General features: G+C 45.3%; 1 protein-coding gene and 1 long non-coding RNA gene across 5 annotated transcripts; one reads left to right on the top strand and one right to left on the bottom strand.

The window, feature by feature from the left end:
* Positions 1-2331: 2331 nt before the first annotated feature.
* LOC123404098 (beta-galactosidase 1-like) lies at positions 2332-5940 on the bottom strand. Its single transcript, XM_045098027.1, has 11 exons — positions 5776-5940; positions 5405-5680; positions 5226-5318; positions 4945-5097; positions 4742-4830; positions 4472-4577; positions 4262-4349; positions 4011-4132; positions 3551-3909; positions 3371-3459; positions 2332-3275 (listed from the first exon to the last, which is right to left on the bottom strand). The coding sequence occupies exons 1-11, from the start codon at positions 5938-5940 to the stop codon at positions 2332-2334; spliced, it is 2484 nt and encodes an 827-aa protein (XP_044953962.1).
* A 2844-nt stretch (positions 5941-8784) lies between these two features.
* LOC123433869 lies at positions 8785-14848 on the top strand. 4 transcript variants are annotated; one of them, XR_006625375.1, is made up of 4 exons: positions 8785-10276; positions 10369-10479; positions 12547-12657; positions 13172-14848. It is a non-coding gene; the product is annotated as an uncharacterized LOC123433869 (long non-coding RNA). The 4 variants fall into 4 exon arrangements; XR_006625320.1 differs by having other exon boundaries at positions 10366-10479; XR_006625218.1 differs by having other exon boundaries at positions 8785-10479.
* Positions 14849-19591: the final 4743 nt, after the last annotated feature.

Here is a 19591-nt window from a genome sequence, read left to right as displayed (position 1 = left end):
TTATAAATACTCACATAAATTTCTATTGTTTTCATATTTCAATCAATGTCAAAGACATTTCGGACATGTCCAAATGTTTTAAATGTCAAAGCCATACTCTTTCGTAAATATTCACACAAAATTGTTGGGCAATTGCGGGTGGCTTCCATCGTAAAATTCCTAAAATATCTCATCAATCACAAACCATGTGTTCCACCGTGACCATCTACACCTGCAGGAGGCGTGCTTCGAGCTCCCTCTCGGTCCGCCTTCGAAAACCCAATGTATCACCAAAATCAAGGTAAAGTATTTTGGTAGATTTTTCCCGCTAAATAGGCCCTTAGGATTGTCGCAAATCAAGAATACCATTTAAAATGAAGGAAAACTTAGCCGCCTTTGTACGCCCCTAGTAGCCACCCAGCGCCAGCAGTGAGCCTGCACATTGCCAGAAATACATAGGAATCACCATGGATTTCCACCGGCCAACTGCAGAGATCCATGTGGACGCACGTTATAGGGCTGCTGCACTTGCACGTTGAGAGCGGCATGTCGCCGGTTAACCTACATCCCAGTTGTAACTCGATCGCCAGTATTGTTGCCAACTCTGTGTCAGAAAAATATGAGGGTGTTACGTGAAGAATAACACATGCATAGGAGGCATATACCATACTCAACACAAGAGCCCATGCAAGATCACATGCATAAGAGATAGTAAGAACGATACATGGAATTCGTTCAGGTAGCAACAGTTTAGTACCTTGCACCGCAGATGTGGGATCTAAAATTCTAGATGCTCCTGGTCTGGTATGACTCTGAAGTATATAGAACTTACAAGTATAGAATAATAGTACATTTTTTAAGGCAAACTCGCGAACTTGTTACTGCGTCAGTGTTTACAGGGGCGAACAGAAGATCTTCAACATGGCCTAACCAAGTATTACGACCAACTCCCAGAGTAAGTGAATGTTACAGCGTCATGTGTAACTGCTCCGTACTGCACCACACTGCCGGTTTAGCCCCCCCCCCCCCCCCGAGTGTAACTCTTATTGTCAACTATGTGTGAGAAGAATATGAGGGTGTTACGTGCTGATGAATGACACAAGAGGCCTGCGTTATCGCATGCATAAGAATGATATTGTAGATGGTCCATAGGCATATAGTACCATAATTAACACAAGAGCCCTGCATTATCACATGCATCAGAATGATACGGTACATGGAATTCGTCCAGGTGTAGCAAAAGTTTAGTACATGTAGCTAGCATCGCAGATGTGGGATCTAAAATTCTATATGCTCCTGGTCCGGACTTTAATTGAATAACATTTGTGATAGTTACAGAACCTTATTGTTTCAAACTATGTGATGAGTACATATGAAACTTGGAAAATCACCGCAACAAATTCTTCATGTGCCTGTGTCTCCGACGGAAAATCTTCCCCATAACAAAACGAGCTGCCACAATCACCCCAACAAATTCTAGATTGAACCTTGATCCATCAAAAATCACATGAACTGAACCATGCATTTGTTCTAGGCTAATTAGCCCCCTAACACATATCCTGCAGAATAATTAACCTGTTCCTCACGGTAGCTAACACTTAGAGCACTAACAATCGCATGTGAAGACCACATTTGATCATCAATTTAAAATGTTTTCCCCGAAATGTCATATAACTTATTTAAAGAACTTTACCACATAAGTGATACGTTATTTACATAATGTTTGTGATGGTTATAGTAGAACACTTGCTCGCACACTTGAGAGGGCCACTGTGCGAGTTAATCAGAAAATATATGTAATAGAATGAAATAATACTTTTTTGTTAAGCAATGGAAAATCGTATTATTTAGATTTACAAGAAGTTTAAACAAACCTTTTTATTATCAACAGAATGAGACATGAGAAAGAACATTAAAAATAAATAAGTGTATTTGTTTGTGCCAAATGAATGGAACATTATGTAGAAAAAGTTAATTTTTTTAAACTATACGTGGATGCTGTTAAATATTTAATTTAATTAAAGGTGCAAAATTTATTTTCCCACGTTGTTACTTGTGATTCAAATAAGCAAACCCATATGTATATAAGAAATAGAAATTACCAACGCATATGTATTGTCTGCCTGTTTCTTCAACCGAAAATCTTCACCCTATAGCAAACTGATCGAGGAGGCGAAAAATTCTTGGTTTAACCTCGATGATCTCCATCGAAAATCACATGAAGCGAACCATGTAATTGTTCTGGGCTAATTACTTAGCCCCCTAACACATATGCCTAGCTCCTGATTGACGTTAGCTAACACTAAGCCTAAACGACACTAACTATAATTTATTCCTTGGTTCATGTGGGGATCAGCAGGTTGCCTGCACGGTGAGCACGCCGGAGTCACACCCGGACCCGGCGCGGAAGTCCTCCGTGTGCCGCACCGTGCACGACTCCTTGCCGACGCACGCTGCCGTGAACGCCGCCAGCGCCGCCTTGGACTCGCAGCCGCCCTGGTACGCGCCGCACTTGCCGCGCGTGACGCCGAGGCTGGCCACGTCCACGCTGGAGATGGTCCTGCCATGGCTGCACGCCAGCGCCACCTCGTCGCCGACCTCGGCGGCCTCCGCGCACGCCGCCCCGACAGCGACGGTGTGGAAGCTCACCCTCGTCGGGTCGCCGCCGGCCTCCTCGAACAGCACCATCGTGTTGGGCTCGCCGGCCTTGAGGAACGACCGTGGCACATGGTAGAACCTCTGGGACGGCTCGTTGCAGCCAGTGAGGCACTTCTGCCCGTCGCCATCCGCCATGAATGTGCCGCGGTAGTCGCACCGCCGGCAGCCGTCCATGTCCGCGGCGACGTATGACGGCCAGTAGCGGCCTAGGTTGTTGCCGTTGACCCACACCACGCCCTTGCCGAGCCCCAGCAGGTCCGCCACCACGGGCTCCTCACCGGTGGGGGCCTCAAAGGTCGCCTTGTACCAGGTGAAGGGGCGGTGCACCGGGATGGTGCCGCCTCTCCATTGGCTGCGGTCCTTGGCCTTGTCGAGGTGGGTCTCCCTGTACTCGCCGGCGAGGCCGGCCTTGTAGGACCAGGAGCTGTTGGAGAGGTCGTAGGCGGTGGTGTTGGTGACGGTGTCGACGAGCTTCACCGGCCCTCCCACGATGCCGGCGGGCATCATCTCGAACAGAGCACCATAGTTCTTGAGCCCGATGGTGGCGCTGAGGAGGGAGATGTAGTTCTTGCCAGAGTGGAGCTTCACCGGTGTCTCCATTTGGAAGACGAATCCGCCATTAGGAGCGTAGTGCCTCCCTGCATGCCAATTAATCAAATCAATTAACATTAGCTTGATCAAGTTCATTAATCCATCAGTGTGCAAACCACTCAGAGTATATTGGGACGCTCACCAACAAGCTTGCCATTGACGAAAGCGTAGAGCTCATGGCCAGTCGTGTTCACGTGCAACTTGTAGTTCGATTCCCCCTTGTGCTCCAAGCTGCACATTTTGATCATCACCAGAGATTAATTTATATTTCAATCTTATGCAACAGTGTAGTTCTGTATTAAGCATCAAGATGTTTGATTACCTTGTCCTGTACCATAGGTAGTCGCTCTGGTCGCCCGACGTCGCGATCTGCTCGAGCAGCTCGTTCTTCCTGAAGTTACCCTTCTCGTCCGTCATGAAAGGATGGAGGTTCTCGGGCATCCACGACCAAGCAAGGCCATCCGTCACGGTTTCCACCCCCGGCCTCTTCACCATCACCGACGTCTGTGTCTTGATCTTGGCGCTGTTGTACGCGACGGTCTTGCAGTCCGGCAGGATGCTCACGGACCATGCGGGCACGACATGGGTTGCGCCGTCGTCGAGGGTCACATTGACCTCCTTGTCGTCGAACTTGTTGCTGATGAAGCAGGCAGAGGAGTTGTCCAGCGTGTACTTGGTAACCTAGTGTAGATATTGATGAACCAAATGGATCAATTTTGTTGTGAACACCATTAAAAACAGTGCTAGGATTTTTGTATTGTATGTGAATGCATGTTAGTTACCATGACGTTGGTGTTGCCCATGGTGGTGTCCTTGTAGTCCCCATGGAGTAGGATCTTCTCCATGGACTTGAGGACATTGTGGAGGTCCTTGAGGTGCCCGTATTTTGGCTGCCTGATGTTACCTGAAAACAAAAACATAAAAGGATAATGAATATGATTTGCATATTGACACTAATTATTAATTTACAAGATGCAAATAAGCTTGGGACGAATATATGAATTGAAGGAACAACAAGAGATGGTTCACGTACCGTACTCATCGAGAGGGGCATCGTAGTCATAGCTGGTTGTGATGTATGGGCCACCCGACGTGCGGCCAAAGTTGGTGCCACCATGGTACTGATCACATATAAATTGACGATCAACATGTCAAATGATGTAAAATTCAGTTCATGCCAGCCTGCTAGAGGATGGAAATTAATGTAGAAGAGAAAAGTATAGATTAGTTATAAATCAATCACCATGTAGTAGTTCTGGAGCGATCCTCGCGTCTGGAAGAACATGGCAACAGAGAAGGCGATGTCTTCGGCGGACCGGTGGAAATCAGGCTTGTCCCAGGCTTTGAACCTAATTATATATCGTGGATAAAATGTAAGAGCAATCTGAACTTCATTCAACATATAGTAGAACGTGCTAACCAATTTCGCGCATATGCATGTAGGTTCCATAAGAAAAAAAGAAGGAAAATTAATATATAAAGGTTGATCCAGGTATATATATATGTAGGGTACCAGCCAGTCCAGTTCTCAGTCCAGATCTTGGGGATGTCGGTCCTCTTGGGGAACCAGTCGTGGCAGTAGAAGCCGTTGCAGGTGTTGATCTAGTAATTAAGAAGACTTAGCATTGAGTTTTTTTTGTTTTACACTTGGGAAGAAAGAAGAATAATAATTGGTAGAGACAAAAATAGGAAAGATGAAAATGTGCATGCGCTGACCACGTTGGGTGGGACGTCTTGGTCCTGCTGGCACATGATCCACGGCACGCCTACGTTCTGCTTGTTGGCCATGGCGGCGCACCAGTGGATGTACTCAGACGCCGACTCGTCGTTGTTGAGCTTGTCCATGACGTTCCCGTACTCGTTCTCGATCTATATATGTAAATTGTTCACATATATATATGTTATATTCACTGATCCACTCTTTTGTCGACGACAAGTAGCTAGGAATGCAAGCTAGATAAGTTTCACATAATTAATATTAGTTAGTTACTACGTACCTGAGAGAGGATGATGGGGCCTCCCTGTCCGGCGAACATCTTGGCCTCCTTGAGCTTGTCGACGATGAGGGTCGTGAAGGTCTCCATCTCTTGCTGCAAGCATCAATAACTTGGTCGTATTTTGACCTCCAAGGAAAACCATTATATTGTTGGGAAGGATCTGCTAGCAGTGTGGGTACCTCGAAGGGGTTGTTGTGCATGCGGAACTGCATGCCGGAGATGTCGCGCAGCCATGCCGGCAGGCCGCCGTAGTTCCACTCGCCGCAGATGTAGGGGCCGATGCGGAGGATGGCGTACATGCCGGCGTCCTGGACCTCCTTGAAGAAGCGCACGATGTCGTAGCTGCCCTCGAAGTTGTACTGCCGGCGGCGAGGCTCGTGGCCGTTCCAGAAGACGTACGTCTCGATGGCGTCCAGCCCGCCCTCCTTGGCCTTCCTGATCAGATCCGGCCACATCTGCAGGCAAGCAACGATCGAGACTTACAATTCATTCATGGAAACTAAGACGAGACGATGGTGTATTCATCTGCTGCTCCGTGTGCAATGCATACCTCTGGCGTGCTCCTGGGGTAGTGGATGGAGCCGGAGATGAGGAGGCGGCGCTCGCCATCGATGACCATCGACCGGCCGTCGTACCCGACCTCAGTGCCGCTGGCGACGGCCGCGGCCGCCGCGAGGAGGAGGAGCGCAAGTGGTTGCCACGACACGCGCTCCATGGCGAGAAGCTGCTAGCTAGGGAGAAGAAAGGATGCACGCACGCACCGCCGGCCGTGTGTATTTATTGGGGAAAGAAAGATATATTGGCGTGGATTAGTAGGATAAGCAAAGAGCCACGCACGCACTCATGCGTGCAGCTAACAAACTGCGTTAGAGCCATGGATTAGTAGGATAAGCACGCGTGTGTATATGGAAGTGCATATTCACATGGACTCTTGTTTTAAATCAGATGGTCTATTCGTTTTATCTATTCTTTGATTAGGAAGGGAGAGAGTCGCGATGAGAGAGCACATGCATCTGTGAAAGTATGATTTGATCGAACTGTCTCTTTCATTGATGATCCATGAGGATTAAATACACAGGGAATTAACCGTCGCCACGAACGGATGCGTCCGCTCGTGGGGGTCGTGAAAAAACCGTCGCGTCGGTTGGCTAGCAACCCGCACGAAGCGGTTCTGTACAAGGGAGGATTATTCCCTAATTATTATAATTAGTTTAAAATAAATCCTAACACCCCCTAATCCTCGCTTGTCCTTGAGACCCATCATCTTTGAAATGTTCTCCTCCAAAACCCTGTGGAAAAAATTGAGAAGAAAACATACAATATGCCATGAAAAACTCCTTCTAAAACCCAGTGGGAAAATAAAGAGAAAATGACATATATCGTCCATGCTTGCATTGATATTGCCTCATTAAAAACCTTTCGTGAGAAACCATGTGGAAAAACTCCCTGTGGTAGAAATTCTGTAAGAAAGGTACAAGGACACGGAAGCTTCCTGTGGTAGGCCATTCAACCTAAAGCATTGTTTGAAATTGCATCAACATAGCCAAAAGTGAAAGTTGATTGAGAAATAATCCCAACCGAAGAGCTTCTTGCAAGCCTATGATCACTCCTAGCTTGCGTGCCCTACAAATACATCCACAAATGTGTTGATTAATTCATAATTCCTTTAATTTTGTATTGATAAGTTTCGAAAAAAATCAATTTCGTGAATTAGACTACGTACTCTGCCCATCGAAAGGCGTTGTCCAAGGCTTGGAGAGAGCCTCCAACGTATGGAGTCGGAGGGTTATCTCCAGTGGCAATCCACCATCCCACCGGGATCCTTACTGCATTGAGCCCGTTTACCGCCATGAAGCATGGAATCAACAAAGTTGAACTAAGCACATGCTCTATAAAACCCAGATTGAGGGAGTACTACCTATGTTACTCCCACTATGGGTAGTATCAAGGAGAGGTACTTCCTCCTTCTTGGTGTATAGGTCATCTTAGGTTGTGCATCGCGGCCAAGACGAAGAGAAAAAAAAGAAAAAAAAATGTTAATTTTTCTAATTAATACCATTGCATGCAATGAATTGATCGCTGCTGTTGTGGACACTGTGCCTTTTATAGGGACAAAATAATAGCAACAAAAGGAGAGGTAGACATGAAGAAAAAACTTATACCAACAAAGTTGATGGTCAAATTTATAGGGACTAGTCGGGTGTCCACCATCAGACGAGGGAGGAACACGGGACGAGGTAGACATGAAGAAAAAACTTATACCAACAAAGTTGAACGTCTTCTTAGTTTCGTAGTCCCTTCGTTTGGAATGGATGTATCTAGGTTTATTTTAGTTGTAGATACATTTATTTTTATTACTTTTACGACAAGTAATTCCAGACGAAGGGAGTATATTTGTATTGAACATGTTTATTAGGTTTTACATTTAGATTTATATATAATAGGTGAAGGAAGTTTAGGCTAGAATCGTTAAACGGGATATACAGAGAGCAATGAGCATGATCCACGTGACGTGAAGTGTATGTCGTTGGATTCGAAAAAATGAATGGACCAAATGGAAGGAGGGGATCGATCCATGAGAGCTCAACGCTGACCAATCAGAAGCATTCGTCGATGACGAAAACCTTCTATGGCTCGCGCGCTCTTGTTGGTCCGCGCCAGAAGGAAAATTCGTTTCGAACCGGCGCGTACAGGCCCGCCAAGACCACATGAAATTTTTCATGGTTTTGAACTATTGCAGCGGGCAGGCCCATCGGTGCCAATTAAAAATGATTTTTAAGATAACCAAACACCAACCAGTAGAGACGATAGGCCCTCCTTCCCGATTCCCAACCAACCCCGCCCCCAACCCCAACCCCAACCCCATCTCATCCCCATCCCCATCCCATCCCCATCCCCATCCAGCCGCCAATGACCACCTCCCTCTCCGACAACCGGCGAGCTCCCCACTCCCAGACTCGTCGGCGACCTTCCGGCCTCCGCCTTCTACGCCACCCTTCTCTCCCTACACCCCAGATCGAATCCAGCAGCTCAGGACGAAACCCTAGCTCGATGCCATGGCCACACCAGCAGCAGTCCCTCCCTCCCTAGCCCGCGGCCATGGCGACCTAGCAGGCAAGAGGAACCTGAACCCTATCACCGGCCATGGCGAGCGTGGAAGGCACCATGGGAGAGGAGGCATGTGCTGCTGCTCAAGACCCTAAACCAGAAAGGAAGTAATAAGCTGCTCCGACCCATCTCATCCTCTCAGATTTCCTCAGATTTGGTACAAGAAAATGATCCAGCTCATTAGAGTAGTATTTTTCTGCGACGTTGCCTATTTTGTTGTTGAACTGGCCCTATTATTCTGTCAAATGAGTCTTTTTGTTTTTCCTTCTTTGAAATGAAGCATATTGCTTTCGAGTGCTAGACATCACGGAGCTGTTCTATTCTTTTGAATGACTTGTAAGAAGGAGCCAACCATTTGCCAGCTCTATTATAGTTGTTCAAAACGAAAAAAAAACAGGTTCTTGCCTACCTGAAAGATCTTTACAAAAAAATGATTTGTTATTCGCATGATCTCATCTGGTTTGGCGCCTCCCTACAATCTCACTAGAGTACGACTACTATTTTTCTCTGAAGTTGCCTATTTTGTGTATAGTGCTAGACATTATGAGCTGCTCTATTCTATTTTGTGTACATCTAGTTTGCCTCTATCAGTATTCTTTTTAAGAAGGCCGCGCATGTCTCTCCAAAATCTTCAACTTTCGGTCTCGTAATATTTCTGTAGGCTCTTCCTCACCTCACCTTTTCTCTCTCCCTGATCGAGCACCTTCGCCATGGGAGAGGAAGGTTGTTTCATCCGCCTGCTGTACTGCTGCTCTAGGGGACATGCACCTGCTTGTTGTGCTGCTGCTCTGTACGCCATGGACATCCCTCCTCTGGTTCTCCTCGCTCGTCAAGGTAGTAAGCTGCTCTAACCCATCTTCCCCTCTCAAATTCGGTACAAGAAAATGATTTTTGTAACTGGACATCAAAAGCAGAACCGGTGTGTGTTGTTGGTCAAGCAAGAAGAAAGAAAAAAGGCATCCGTTGCCTGCAAAACAAATCTGTGTGTGTGCTGCTCTCCTCCTCCTCTGTTTTTGCTTGTGTCAATTTGCTCCAACAGCTTGCGCGCGTGTGTGCATCCATTGGGAGAGAGAGAGGCTCTTGCCAACACCTCTACAATCTCACCGGAGTTCTATTTTTCTGTGATGTTGCCTATTTTGTTGTTGAAATTGACCGTATCCCTGTGTCAAATGGATATTTTTTCCTCCATTGAAATGAAGCATATTGCTTTTGAGTGCTCACATTGACATTACTGTGGAATAAAATGTTCATTATATGCTCTTCTGTTGAATAACGTGTAAAACAGGTCCAGCCATTTGCCAAGTCTATTATATTTGTTCTAAAAGAAAAGAAAAAAAAAACAGGTTCTTGCCTATCTATAGTATATGTGTTTTCAAAAAAGCTGTATCTTTTTCTTCGAGAGAGATGCACTTCTGTATCAACATTCTTTTTAAAAAGTGACACATGTCTATCCAAAATTTTGAACTTCATGGCCTCGTATAATTTCTTGAGTTGGTGAAAGTAATTGCCGGATACTGAGAGTAACCACAACAGATAAATATGTCATCAAACCACCATGTTCTACCCCATTTTGGAGGAACAAGATTAAAGTCATACCAGCAGAATTAACTACATGAAAGGTCCATCCTTTTCAGGAAAAACCCACCGTGCAGCCCTACGAGCAAGTTCATGAGCAGAAGGATTGAGCTCAATCAATAAATTTGAATACTAGCTAGGCACACATCCACACGGAAACCAGTACTAGATCGAACAGTATTGACCATGGGTTCAGGTTGACAATGGTCATAAACCTCTCATCACTTTGGTATGTTGATTGACCTCTTTTTTGCACTGCATGTGCAGGTGCTAAACATTGGTACGTGTTGGTGGGGCTCGACAAGCTCACCCAGGGAGGGCACCCCCAAGCTGAACTCCATGGAGCCCCGCTCCAGCGTCTAGGACAGGTCTTTGTTACTGGATCCATTACTAGGACATGATTTCTTCTTTTCCTTCTCCATTTGAGATCAACATTCGTTATGTCCTTCTTGTGCAGCAGCAGCAGGATTCCATCGGTACACGAGATGACAAGGGGTTCATCGAGGTGTGTGGTGGTAGGCTCTTTCGTTGGACCCGCTGCCTGTTCGGCATCGGCTCCATAACAGTCATGGTTAGCTCCTCTCCTTCCCCTGCTCCCCTCTGGTTGCGCTCGGGTAGAACAAATACCTGCTTCATTTATATGATAGATGATAATATATGGAACATGTACGTATGGCTTCTTCAGTCTGAATTCGTGTATTTGACTCCTGCTTATATGTAAGAGCATCTATAGCAGACCTCGTATAAAGCCGATCCGCAAAAGTCGTTTGCAGTTCGCGGAAAAACCCTTTTGTGGACCGGCGTGTGCGGCAAAATATCCTTTTATGAGGGTCCATTTTACGGGGTCTGCTGGGCCGCCGCCCACGCTGGCCTGCGAAATCTATTATTTCCATTGCATTTTCAGGCATGAAAACACATTTAGTTGCTTCTTTATTTTCTTCAAAGGCATTGGATACATCATAATTCACCAAATTATTGCTAAAACAGCAAGACCAAAAAAAACAAGAACCACAATTAGACATTTTAGAAGATATCCAACTTCCATAACTGCTCCCACTAGTTGGATCAACATCTTCTCCATGCATTCATTGTTGATCCAGGGGTTCTTCATCTTGCATTCTTCATTCTTCGGCTTTGATTCTAAACAATTAGACGTTGATTCACCTCTAATATCTATTCTAATTGCACATGCAGCTGCATCGTTAGGTTCAATTATACTAAGGAGTGCACGAACATCTATTAAGTTTCTTTCTATCAATAGATCGATGTATTCTTCTTTCCAATACCAAAATTAGCATCTACCTTCCTACACAGATGAACACCTCAATAAGCTACCATAATTTAACCAAATAAGTTGACAAAGCAGAAGAGGAAGAAGGGCATACCCCGTCGTTTCTGCATTTGAAGAATACCCATCCGAGGTGCTGCCGTGTGTTGGATGTGAGCCGCAACACTGTTTCTAGGCAGTCATCGCACTCTATGAGTGGCATCGGCAAGCCGAGCCCAAGCGATGGCCGGAAGAGTCCTTGCCGGCAAACCGACGCCAGCAACTAGAGGATGGAACCAGTACCTGCATGCGGCGCTCGCGCTTTGCCGAGGCTGTGCGGGGTGCTCCCGACCAATCCATGGCTTTGGTGCAGCCAACGGTGGCTGGAAAAGCCAATCTGGTGGTCGCGACAAAACAACCACCGATTTGTAGCTTTCCGGTAAGCCGAGGCACGAGGGCGTGGTGGAGGCCGATCTTGGGACTGCGGCGGCCCACCGTCATGATCCGGACGGCTGGTACGGCCGGAATCGAAGGCGGCACCCGGCGGCGGTAGGTGGGGGAAAAGCGCGGGTGAAATGTCCCACCAACTAACCGCTTAGATATATACAGGGCACCGACGGGGTGGGCGGAAGAACCTGCATTTTCGCGGGTTAGGGTGGGCATTTTGTCGCGCCCCGCAAAAAAAAATTACGGGCCGGACGCGGTAGTGGGGTCTGGTCTAGCAGCATTTTCCGCCTTGACCTGTATTTTGGCGGTTATTTTGCGGGTTCGGCCCTTTTAGGGGGTCTGCTAGAGATACTCTAATAGTACTATGGTGACCATAGGTTGCCATGAGCCCATGACATGGTCATCTATCAAGACCTAAAATATTTGAGAGGTCAACCTGGAAGACTGAATTTGTGCATGTAGCAGCACTCTCCAGTCTCGCGAGCATCAAGTTAATTTTGCAAGTACGATTCCTCGTGCAATTCTGGCTAGACTTGGATCACCTGAAACGAAAAATTACTTGAAGAAATAAATAACGGTCTGCATACATCCGAGTAATCAACTAGTTAATTGTTTGTCGGGTCAACATGTGAGAAATAATTCCAAGGCATGTGGAGGACTTTGTTTCCATTTTTCAGTTAGCCGCATGGTTGATCTGGTTCATTTGCAGTAGTACACATACAAGTTGTCAAAACTAGCGCCTTTCCTGCTCCACTGCCAGTGATAGCAGCAGTAGTCTCACTTTAGATTGTTGGACGTGTGACACTAGCTGTACCCATGCTTGTGACGTTCAATACTTTAAATTTCAGTATCGGCCATTTCCTATTTTCGGATTGTTATCATAATACTTTGACATGGAAATAATGTTTTTTTTTCAATTTACAGAACCAACTAGCCTGTCCTTCCATTTGTGGTATTGATGGCCATGGACCACGGTTCTAGTAGTCGGCAAAGCACGTATCTACTAACTGCTCCTATCCAGGATGCGTGCAAAAGGTGTCACATCATCGCGTTCCTATTCTCATCCCCCCGGCAAAACATCATTGTACACAATGTTGATGCAACAATTGCAACTTGCAAGCTCTATACTAGTTTCAATGGAACCTGGGACTAGCATAGGCCCTGGGACTAGCCGGGGTCCAAACATATATTTTATATTCAAATACAGTTGGAGTGAATCATCATGTCTGTGTTGCTGGGTTAGTGTAGAATATAGCCCATTCTTTCTAAATTAGAGACTTGGTGGCTGGAGTAGGCACTATGTAAACTGGGCATCCTATCATTATTCGGATTCAGGAAAAACAGTATAGCTCAACATGTGAATATATGTCCAGTTCTTTTTGGTTTTCATGTAAATGGTGATAATTTGGAATATATCAAACCATAGCCTGTCCTTACACGATTACACACTTCCCATGTCCATTAGCCTGCTCATGTTTGTTACTACTTCCTAATATATATACATGTTGGTCTTTGTCAGTGTCATGAATTAAATTGTTACATTGTCAAGGTTCCCCTGGAGGTTGGGGCACACCGTGGATGGCTTAAACCCGCCCTTCTTCAGTTACATTCTAGATTGTGGTGCTGATCTCAGTCAGGAAAAGGAAGAGAACATTATTGTTCTTCATCTGTCCGTGAAGAAAGGTACTAGCAACTGCTACTACAACCTAGTACAAGAACTTCCTTTTATCACACTTGCTGCTGCTTTTTACTAGAATTGTCACATATGAGTTGCCATTTGTTATTTTCGTTTTGTTTTGGGGGCCTGCTATATTATAAATACCAAGTTATACCTGAGTTTTTGTCAAAGTATTACTTGAAAGTACAAATGAATTTTGAATGAGTGGAAAACTTAGTAGTAGGCTCATTTTATTAGTTTTCTTCAGTACGATCATGCCTTGTTTTCGTATCATTTTGTTTATGTTGGCAGAATTATTGCACATAATTATAGTTCACATATGATGTTGCATTCGGAAATCGATTTGAACTCATTGAGATGCTCAAGGAGTCACAAACACTCGTCTTGCAATGCAAGCACTTGTGCTGATGACCATCCATCCTTGGTACATTTAATTACATGGCAATTTCTAGGATTCTGGGTTGCGCTGATGGTCTCTAATGCAAGCACTTGTGCTTCTCGTGGTGATTATGGTAAAATAATTAGTGGATTTAGCCCTCAATTTTAGTCCTATGAGTTTTTGTCTTTTGCCGGGTATTGTGTTGCATGCGCTGGAGTGTTTCCCTTGTCGACGTGCTGGGTAATGTGTGTGCTGGTTGCAGTTGGTCCTTGGTTGATCTCCATGCCAGTGGTTGGAATGTTTTGGCTGTGTGATATGTGTGATGGTTTACCAGGCTTTGTTATAAAGAAGCCCCTTATGGCATGTCCTCTAAAACACTATAACTCTGATTCGTCTACTAGTGATGACATGGTTGTTTGATTCCTAGGGTTGTTATCAAATTCTGGCATGTTCTGTCCTATGTACCCTAACAGTGCATTCCTGATATCAATCGTTCCTATGATCATGTACAGTTCATTTGGTCATTTTCACTGTTGCTTGATCATCTATTGTTGCTCGATTGTCTAAATCTTCTTGATTTGGAAAGCTAGACATGCTATTTCCTAACTGCTAGCTCCATAACAGAACATGTATTTCTTTTCACTCATTCATGACTCTCATTTTAATGGGTTTTGTCAATGAAACAATGCAAGATAGGAGTGGGATCACTGAATTGTTTTACATAGATTAGATGACCGGCCGATTGCTATTTTGTTGTGTGCATGTTTACTGGACACATACATTACACTTTTTTTAGCTTGCTCATTATAGACTGGACATTGGTCATGTGGAAGGACTAGCAGACGGATGGCTGCTTGCCCATCCTAGCAAACATGGTGAGCTTCCCCCCTCCTCCACATCTGCATAGCACGCACAGTTTGTATGTTTTGGTTTTCTCGCGTGATTTGAGAACAAAGGCGCAAGCATGGTTCAAAGTAGACTACTCTCCTCTGCTGGTATGGTCACTCGGTTCTGAACTTTAAATTGTATATAATCTTAAAGTGGAGTAATCCCCTGTATCAAATCTGACTTCACCATGATTTGAGTGGAATAATAAGAAGAATATGCATAGCTTCTTGTTGTTAGTTTGTTTGGCATAAAAATTAACATGCGGTGACAATTCTTTTGTTAGTTTTTTATCAAGGCGTGGGAAGTTGTGTCTCTTGATGCGACGACCATCACAGACAAACCGCCAAGTGCTATTGGCAAATGATAGAGGGTCAATTCCTCTGCTTCATGGCGAAGTATCCCAATAGAACACCGCTCACCTTGAGGTCTCTTCAAGGTCGTTGGGACGCTATCAAGCCGGTTTGTAGCCGTTGGGCTGCTTGCTTGGAATAAGACCGCAATGCACCACCAAGTGATACCGTTGAATTGAACTATGTGAGTTCTTTCTCACGTTGTACTTTAAATGTTTGAAACATGTTTCATATGTTGAATTTTGTTTTTGTTTTTTAGGAGTAATTGTGCAAGAAAGGTACAAGGACATGGAAGCTTCCCATGGTAGGTCATTCAACCTAGAGCATTGTTCGAAATTGCATCAACATAGCCAAAACTGGGAGTTCATTGAGGAAGAATCCCCACCGAAGAATGGCTCCCTCACCGAGACGGATGATGATGATGAAGATGATGATGGCCCAAGAAACAAGAACAAGTCGGATGGAAACAAAAAGGCGAAGGACAAGATCAAGAGGGAATCGAAGGCATCAAGCTTGCATGATAAGATAGATATCATGGTGCAATCAAATGAGGAGATGAAGCAGGAGTTGGCCGAGAAGAAAGCGCAGGAGAAGCAAGAAAGTGGCCCTTACTCAAGGAAGAAGGGTTGTGCAAGGCCGCCATTGAGGAGAGGAAAGCCCTTACCGAGGAGAACAAGGCTTTGTCCAAGCTTCTTGCAGAGGAGAACAAGATCATGACAATGAATCACAATAAAATGAACGACATCACCAAAGAATGACATGATATGGCAAGAAAAGAAATCTTGAAGAGAAGAATGATGGCTGCAAGGTGTGATGACTTCAGCGCCGGTGGGGGAATGGGTGGCGGAAATGGAGAGTGATGATGTTGACGATGATGGTCACGGAGATGATAATGGCTTTTGCGTGAGATTCTTTTGGGGTTGTGGAGAGAAACGAGAACCAAGACGGTGGTGAAGATGGTGGTTGCTTTTGCATGATGTTCTTTAGTGTCTTGATAAAAAAACAATGGTTTAATTTGAGCGAAAATTGTGTTTGGTTGTTCAAATTTGCTACAAATCAATGGAATTGATGCCAAATTGTAAGTTTGAATTCTTGCGATTTGCGGGTTGGCAAGGGCCATGGCAGAACAGAACCTGCCCATGAAACTGTAGAACAGAATATTCGTGAATATTCTGTTTTATAGTTCCACGATGCGGGTTATGTTTTGCCGCGACCCTCGCTAGTCGTAAAAAGCGATTTTTTGCAAACTGTAAACGCGCGATATAGGTCCGTAATATAAGGGTCTGCTAGCAAACGGTAAACATCCTTCTTCTCCTTTTTCTTATCTAAAAAATTGGTGACGTTCACCTATTCGTCGCTTTTTTGTCAAACCCCCTTCCTACGTGCATAGCGATCGCAGGGTTTTTCAAGAAAACTGTCGACGGGACAGCCTTGCCCCTCTATCAAGACCGGATTATCTTTGTCTAGTTGGAACCATCCCTCGCATGAGCCTTCATATTGTATGGTGACGCTGCATGCAACAAGATCCTAACACGCATGGTTTTCTATCCTGGTCGACCTGTACAATACTGTATGGTACACGCACAAAACAAAAATGTAGCTTTGAAAAGGTACACTCACGATGCTCACAAACATAATTTATAAATACTCACATAAATTTCTATTGTTTTCATATTTCAATCAATGTCAAAGACATTTCGGACATGTCCAAATGTTTTAAATGTCAAAGCCATACTCTTTCGTAAATATTCACACAAAATTGTTGGGCAATTGCGGGTGGCTTCCATCGTAAAATTCCTAAAATATCTCATCAATCACAAACCATGTGTTCCACCGTGACCATCTACACCTGCAGGAGGCGTGCTTCGAGCTCCCTCTCGGTCCGCCTTCGAAAACCCAATGTATCACCAAAATCAAGGTAAAGTATTTTGGTAGATTTTTCCCGCTAAATAGGCCCTTAGGATTGTCGCAAATCAAGAATACCATTTAAAATGAAGGAAAACTTAGCCGCCTTTGTACGCCCCTAGTAGCCACCCAGCGCCAGCAGTGAGCCTGCACATTGCCAGAAATACATAGGAATCACCATGGATTTCCACCGGCCAACTGCAGAGATCCATGTGGACGCACGTTATAGGGCTGCTGCACTTGCACGTTGAGAGCGGCATGTCGCCGGTTAACCTACATCCCAGTTGTAACTCGATCGCCAGTATTGTTGCCAACTCTGTGTCAGAAAAATATGAGGGTGTTACGTGAAGAATAACACATGCATAGGAGGCATATACCATACTCAACACAAGAGCCCATGCAAGATCACATGCATAAGAGATAGTAAGAACGATACATGGAATTCGTTCAGGTAGCAACAGTTTAGTACCTTGCACCGCAGATGTGGGATCTAAAATTCTAGATGCTCCTGGTCTGGTATGACTCTGAAGTATATAGAACTTACAAGTATAGAATAATAGTACATTTTTTAAGGCAAACTCGCGAACTTGTTACTGCGTCAGTGTTTACAGGGGCGAACAGAAGATCTTCAACATGGCCTAACCAAGTATTACGACCAACTCCCAGAGTAAGTGAATGTTACAGCGTCATGTGTAACTGCTCCGTACTGCACCACACTGCCGGTTTAGCCCCCCCCCCCCCCCCCCCCCGAGTGTAACTCTTATTGTCAACTATGTGTGAGAAGAATATGAGGGTGTTACGTGCTGATGAATGACACAAGAGGCCTGCGTTATCGCATGCATAAGAATGATATTGTAGATGGTCCATAGGCATATAGTACCATAATTAACACAAGAGCCCTGCATTATCACATGCATCAGAATGATACGGTACATGGAATTCGTCCAGGTGTAGCAAAAGTTTAGTACATGTAGCTAGCATCGCAGATGTGGGATCTAAAATTCTATATGCTCCTGGTCCGGACTTTAATTGAATAACATTTGTGATAGTTACAGAACCTTATTGTTTCAAACTATGTGATGAGTACATATGAAACTTGGAAAATCACCGCAACAAATTCTTCATGTGCCTGTGTCTCCGACGGAAAATCTTCCCCATAACAAAACGAGCTGCCACAATCACCCCAACAAATTCTAGATTGAACCTTGATCCATCAAAAATCACATGAACTGAACCATGCATTTGTTCTAGGCTAATTAGCCCCCTAACACATATCCTGCAGAATAATTAACCTGTTCCTCACGGTAGCTAACACTTAGAGCACTAACAATCGCATGTGAAGACCACATTTGATCATCAATTTAAAATGTTTTCCCCGAAATGTCATATAACTTATTTAAAGAACTTTACCACATAAGTGATACGTTATTTACATAATGTTTGTGATGGTTATAGTAGAACACTTGCTCGCACACTTGAGAGGGCCACTGTGCGAGTTAATCAGAAAATATATGTAATAGAATGAAATAATACTTTTTTGTTAAGCAATGGAAAATCGTATTATTTAGATTTACAAGAAGTTTAAACAAACCTTTTTATTATCAACAGAATGAGACATGAGAAAGAACATTAAAAATAAATAAGTGTATTTGTTTGTGCCAAATGAATGGAACATTATGTAGAAAAAGTTAATTTTTTTAAACTATACGTGGATGCTGTTAAATATTTAATTTAATTAAAGGTGCAAAATTTATTTTCCCACGTTGTTACTTGTGATTCAAATAAGCAAACCCATATGTATATAAGAAATAGAAATTACCAACGCATATGTATTGTCTGCCTGTTTCTTCAACCGAAAATCTTCACCCTATAGCAAACTGATCGAGGAGGCGAAAAATTCTTGGTTTAACCTCGATGATCTCCATCGAAAATCACATGAAGCGAACCATGTAATTGTTCTGGGCTAATTACTTAGCCCCCTAACACATATGCCTAGCTCCTGATTGACGTTAGCTAACACTAAGCCTAAACGACACTAACTATAATTTATTCCTTGGTTCATGTGGGGATCAGCAGGTTGCCTGCACGGTGAGCACGCCGGAGTCACACCCGGACCCGGCGCGGAAGTCCTCCGTGTGCCGCACCGTGCACGACTCCTTGCCGACGCACGCTGCCGTGAACGCCGCCAGCGCCGCCTTGGACTCGCAGCCGCCCTGGTACGCGCCGCACTTGCCGCGCGTGACGCCGAGGCTGGCCACGTCCACGCTGGAGATGGTCCTGCCATGGCTGCACGCCAGCGCCACCTCGTCGCCGACCTCGGCGGCCTCCGCGCACGCCGCCCCGACAGCGACGGTGTGGAAGCTCACCCTCGTCGGGTCGCCGCCGGCCTCCTCGAACAGCACCATCGTGTTGGGCTCGCCGGCCTTGAGGAACGACCGTGGCACATGGTAGAACCTCTGGGACGGCTCGTTGCAGCCAGTGAGGCACTTCTGCCCGTCGCCATCCGCCATGAATGTGCCGCGGTAGTCGCACCGCCGGCAGCCGTCCATGTCCGCGGCGACGTATGACGGCCAGTAGCGGCCCAGGTTGTTGCCGTTGACCCACACCACGCCCTTGCCGAGCCCCAGCAGGTCCGCCACCACGGGCTCCTCACCGGTGGGGGCCTCAAAGGTCGCCTTGTACCAGGTGAAGGGGCGGTGCACCGGGATGGTGCCGCCTCTCCATTGGCTGCGGTCCTTGGCCTTGTCGAGGTGGGTCTCCCTGTACTCG

The sequence above is a fragment of the Hordeum vulgare genome, chromosome 1H (genome assembly GCF_904849725.1).
Source record: "Hordeum vulgare subsp. vulgare chromosome 1H, MorexV3_pseudomolecules_assembly, whole genome shotgun sequence".
In the NCBI taxonomy this organism is placed as follows: Eukaryota; Viridiplantae; Streptophyta; class Magnoliopsida; order Poales; family Poaceae; genus Hordeum; species Hordeum vulgare.
This window is presented reverse-complemented; position numbering and strand designations above follow the sequence as displayed.

What these genes read in the sequence shown, in the direction of transcription:
- LOC123404098 (XM_045098027.1), bottom strand. Translation starts at nt 5,940, where the DNA reads ATGGAGCGCGTGTCGTGGCAACCACTTGCGCTCCTCCTCCTCGCGGCG. An exon ending in AAGACGTCCCACCCAACGTG is followed by an intron (nt 4,831 to 4,944) that starts GTCAGCGCATGC and finishes CTTAATTACTAG; the next exon opens with ATCAACACCTGCAACGGCTT. An exon ending in TGGGCAACACCAACGTCATG is followed by an intron (nt 3,910 to 4,010) that starts GTAACTAACATG and finishes TATCTACACTAG; the next exon opens with GTTACCAAGTACACGCTGGA.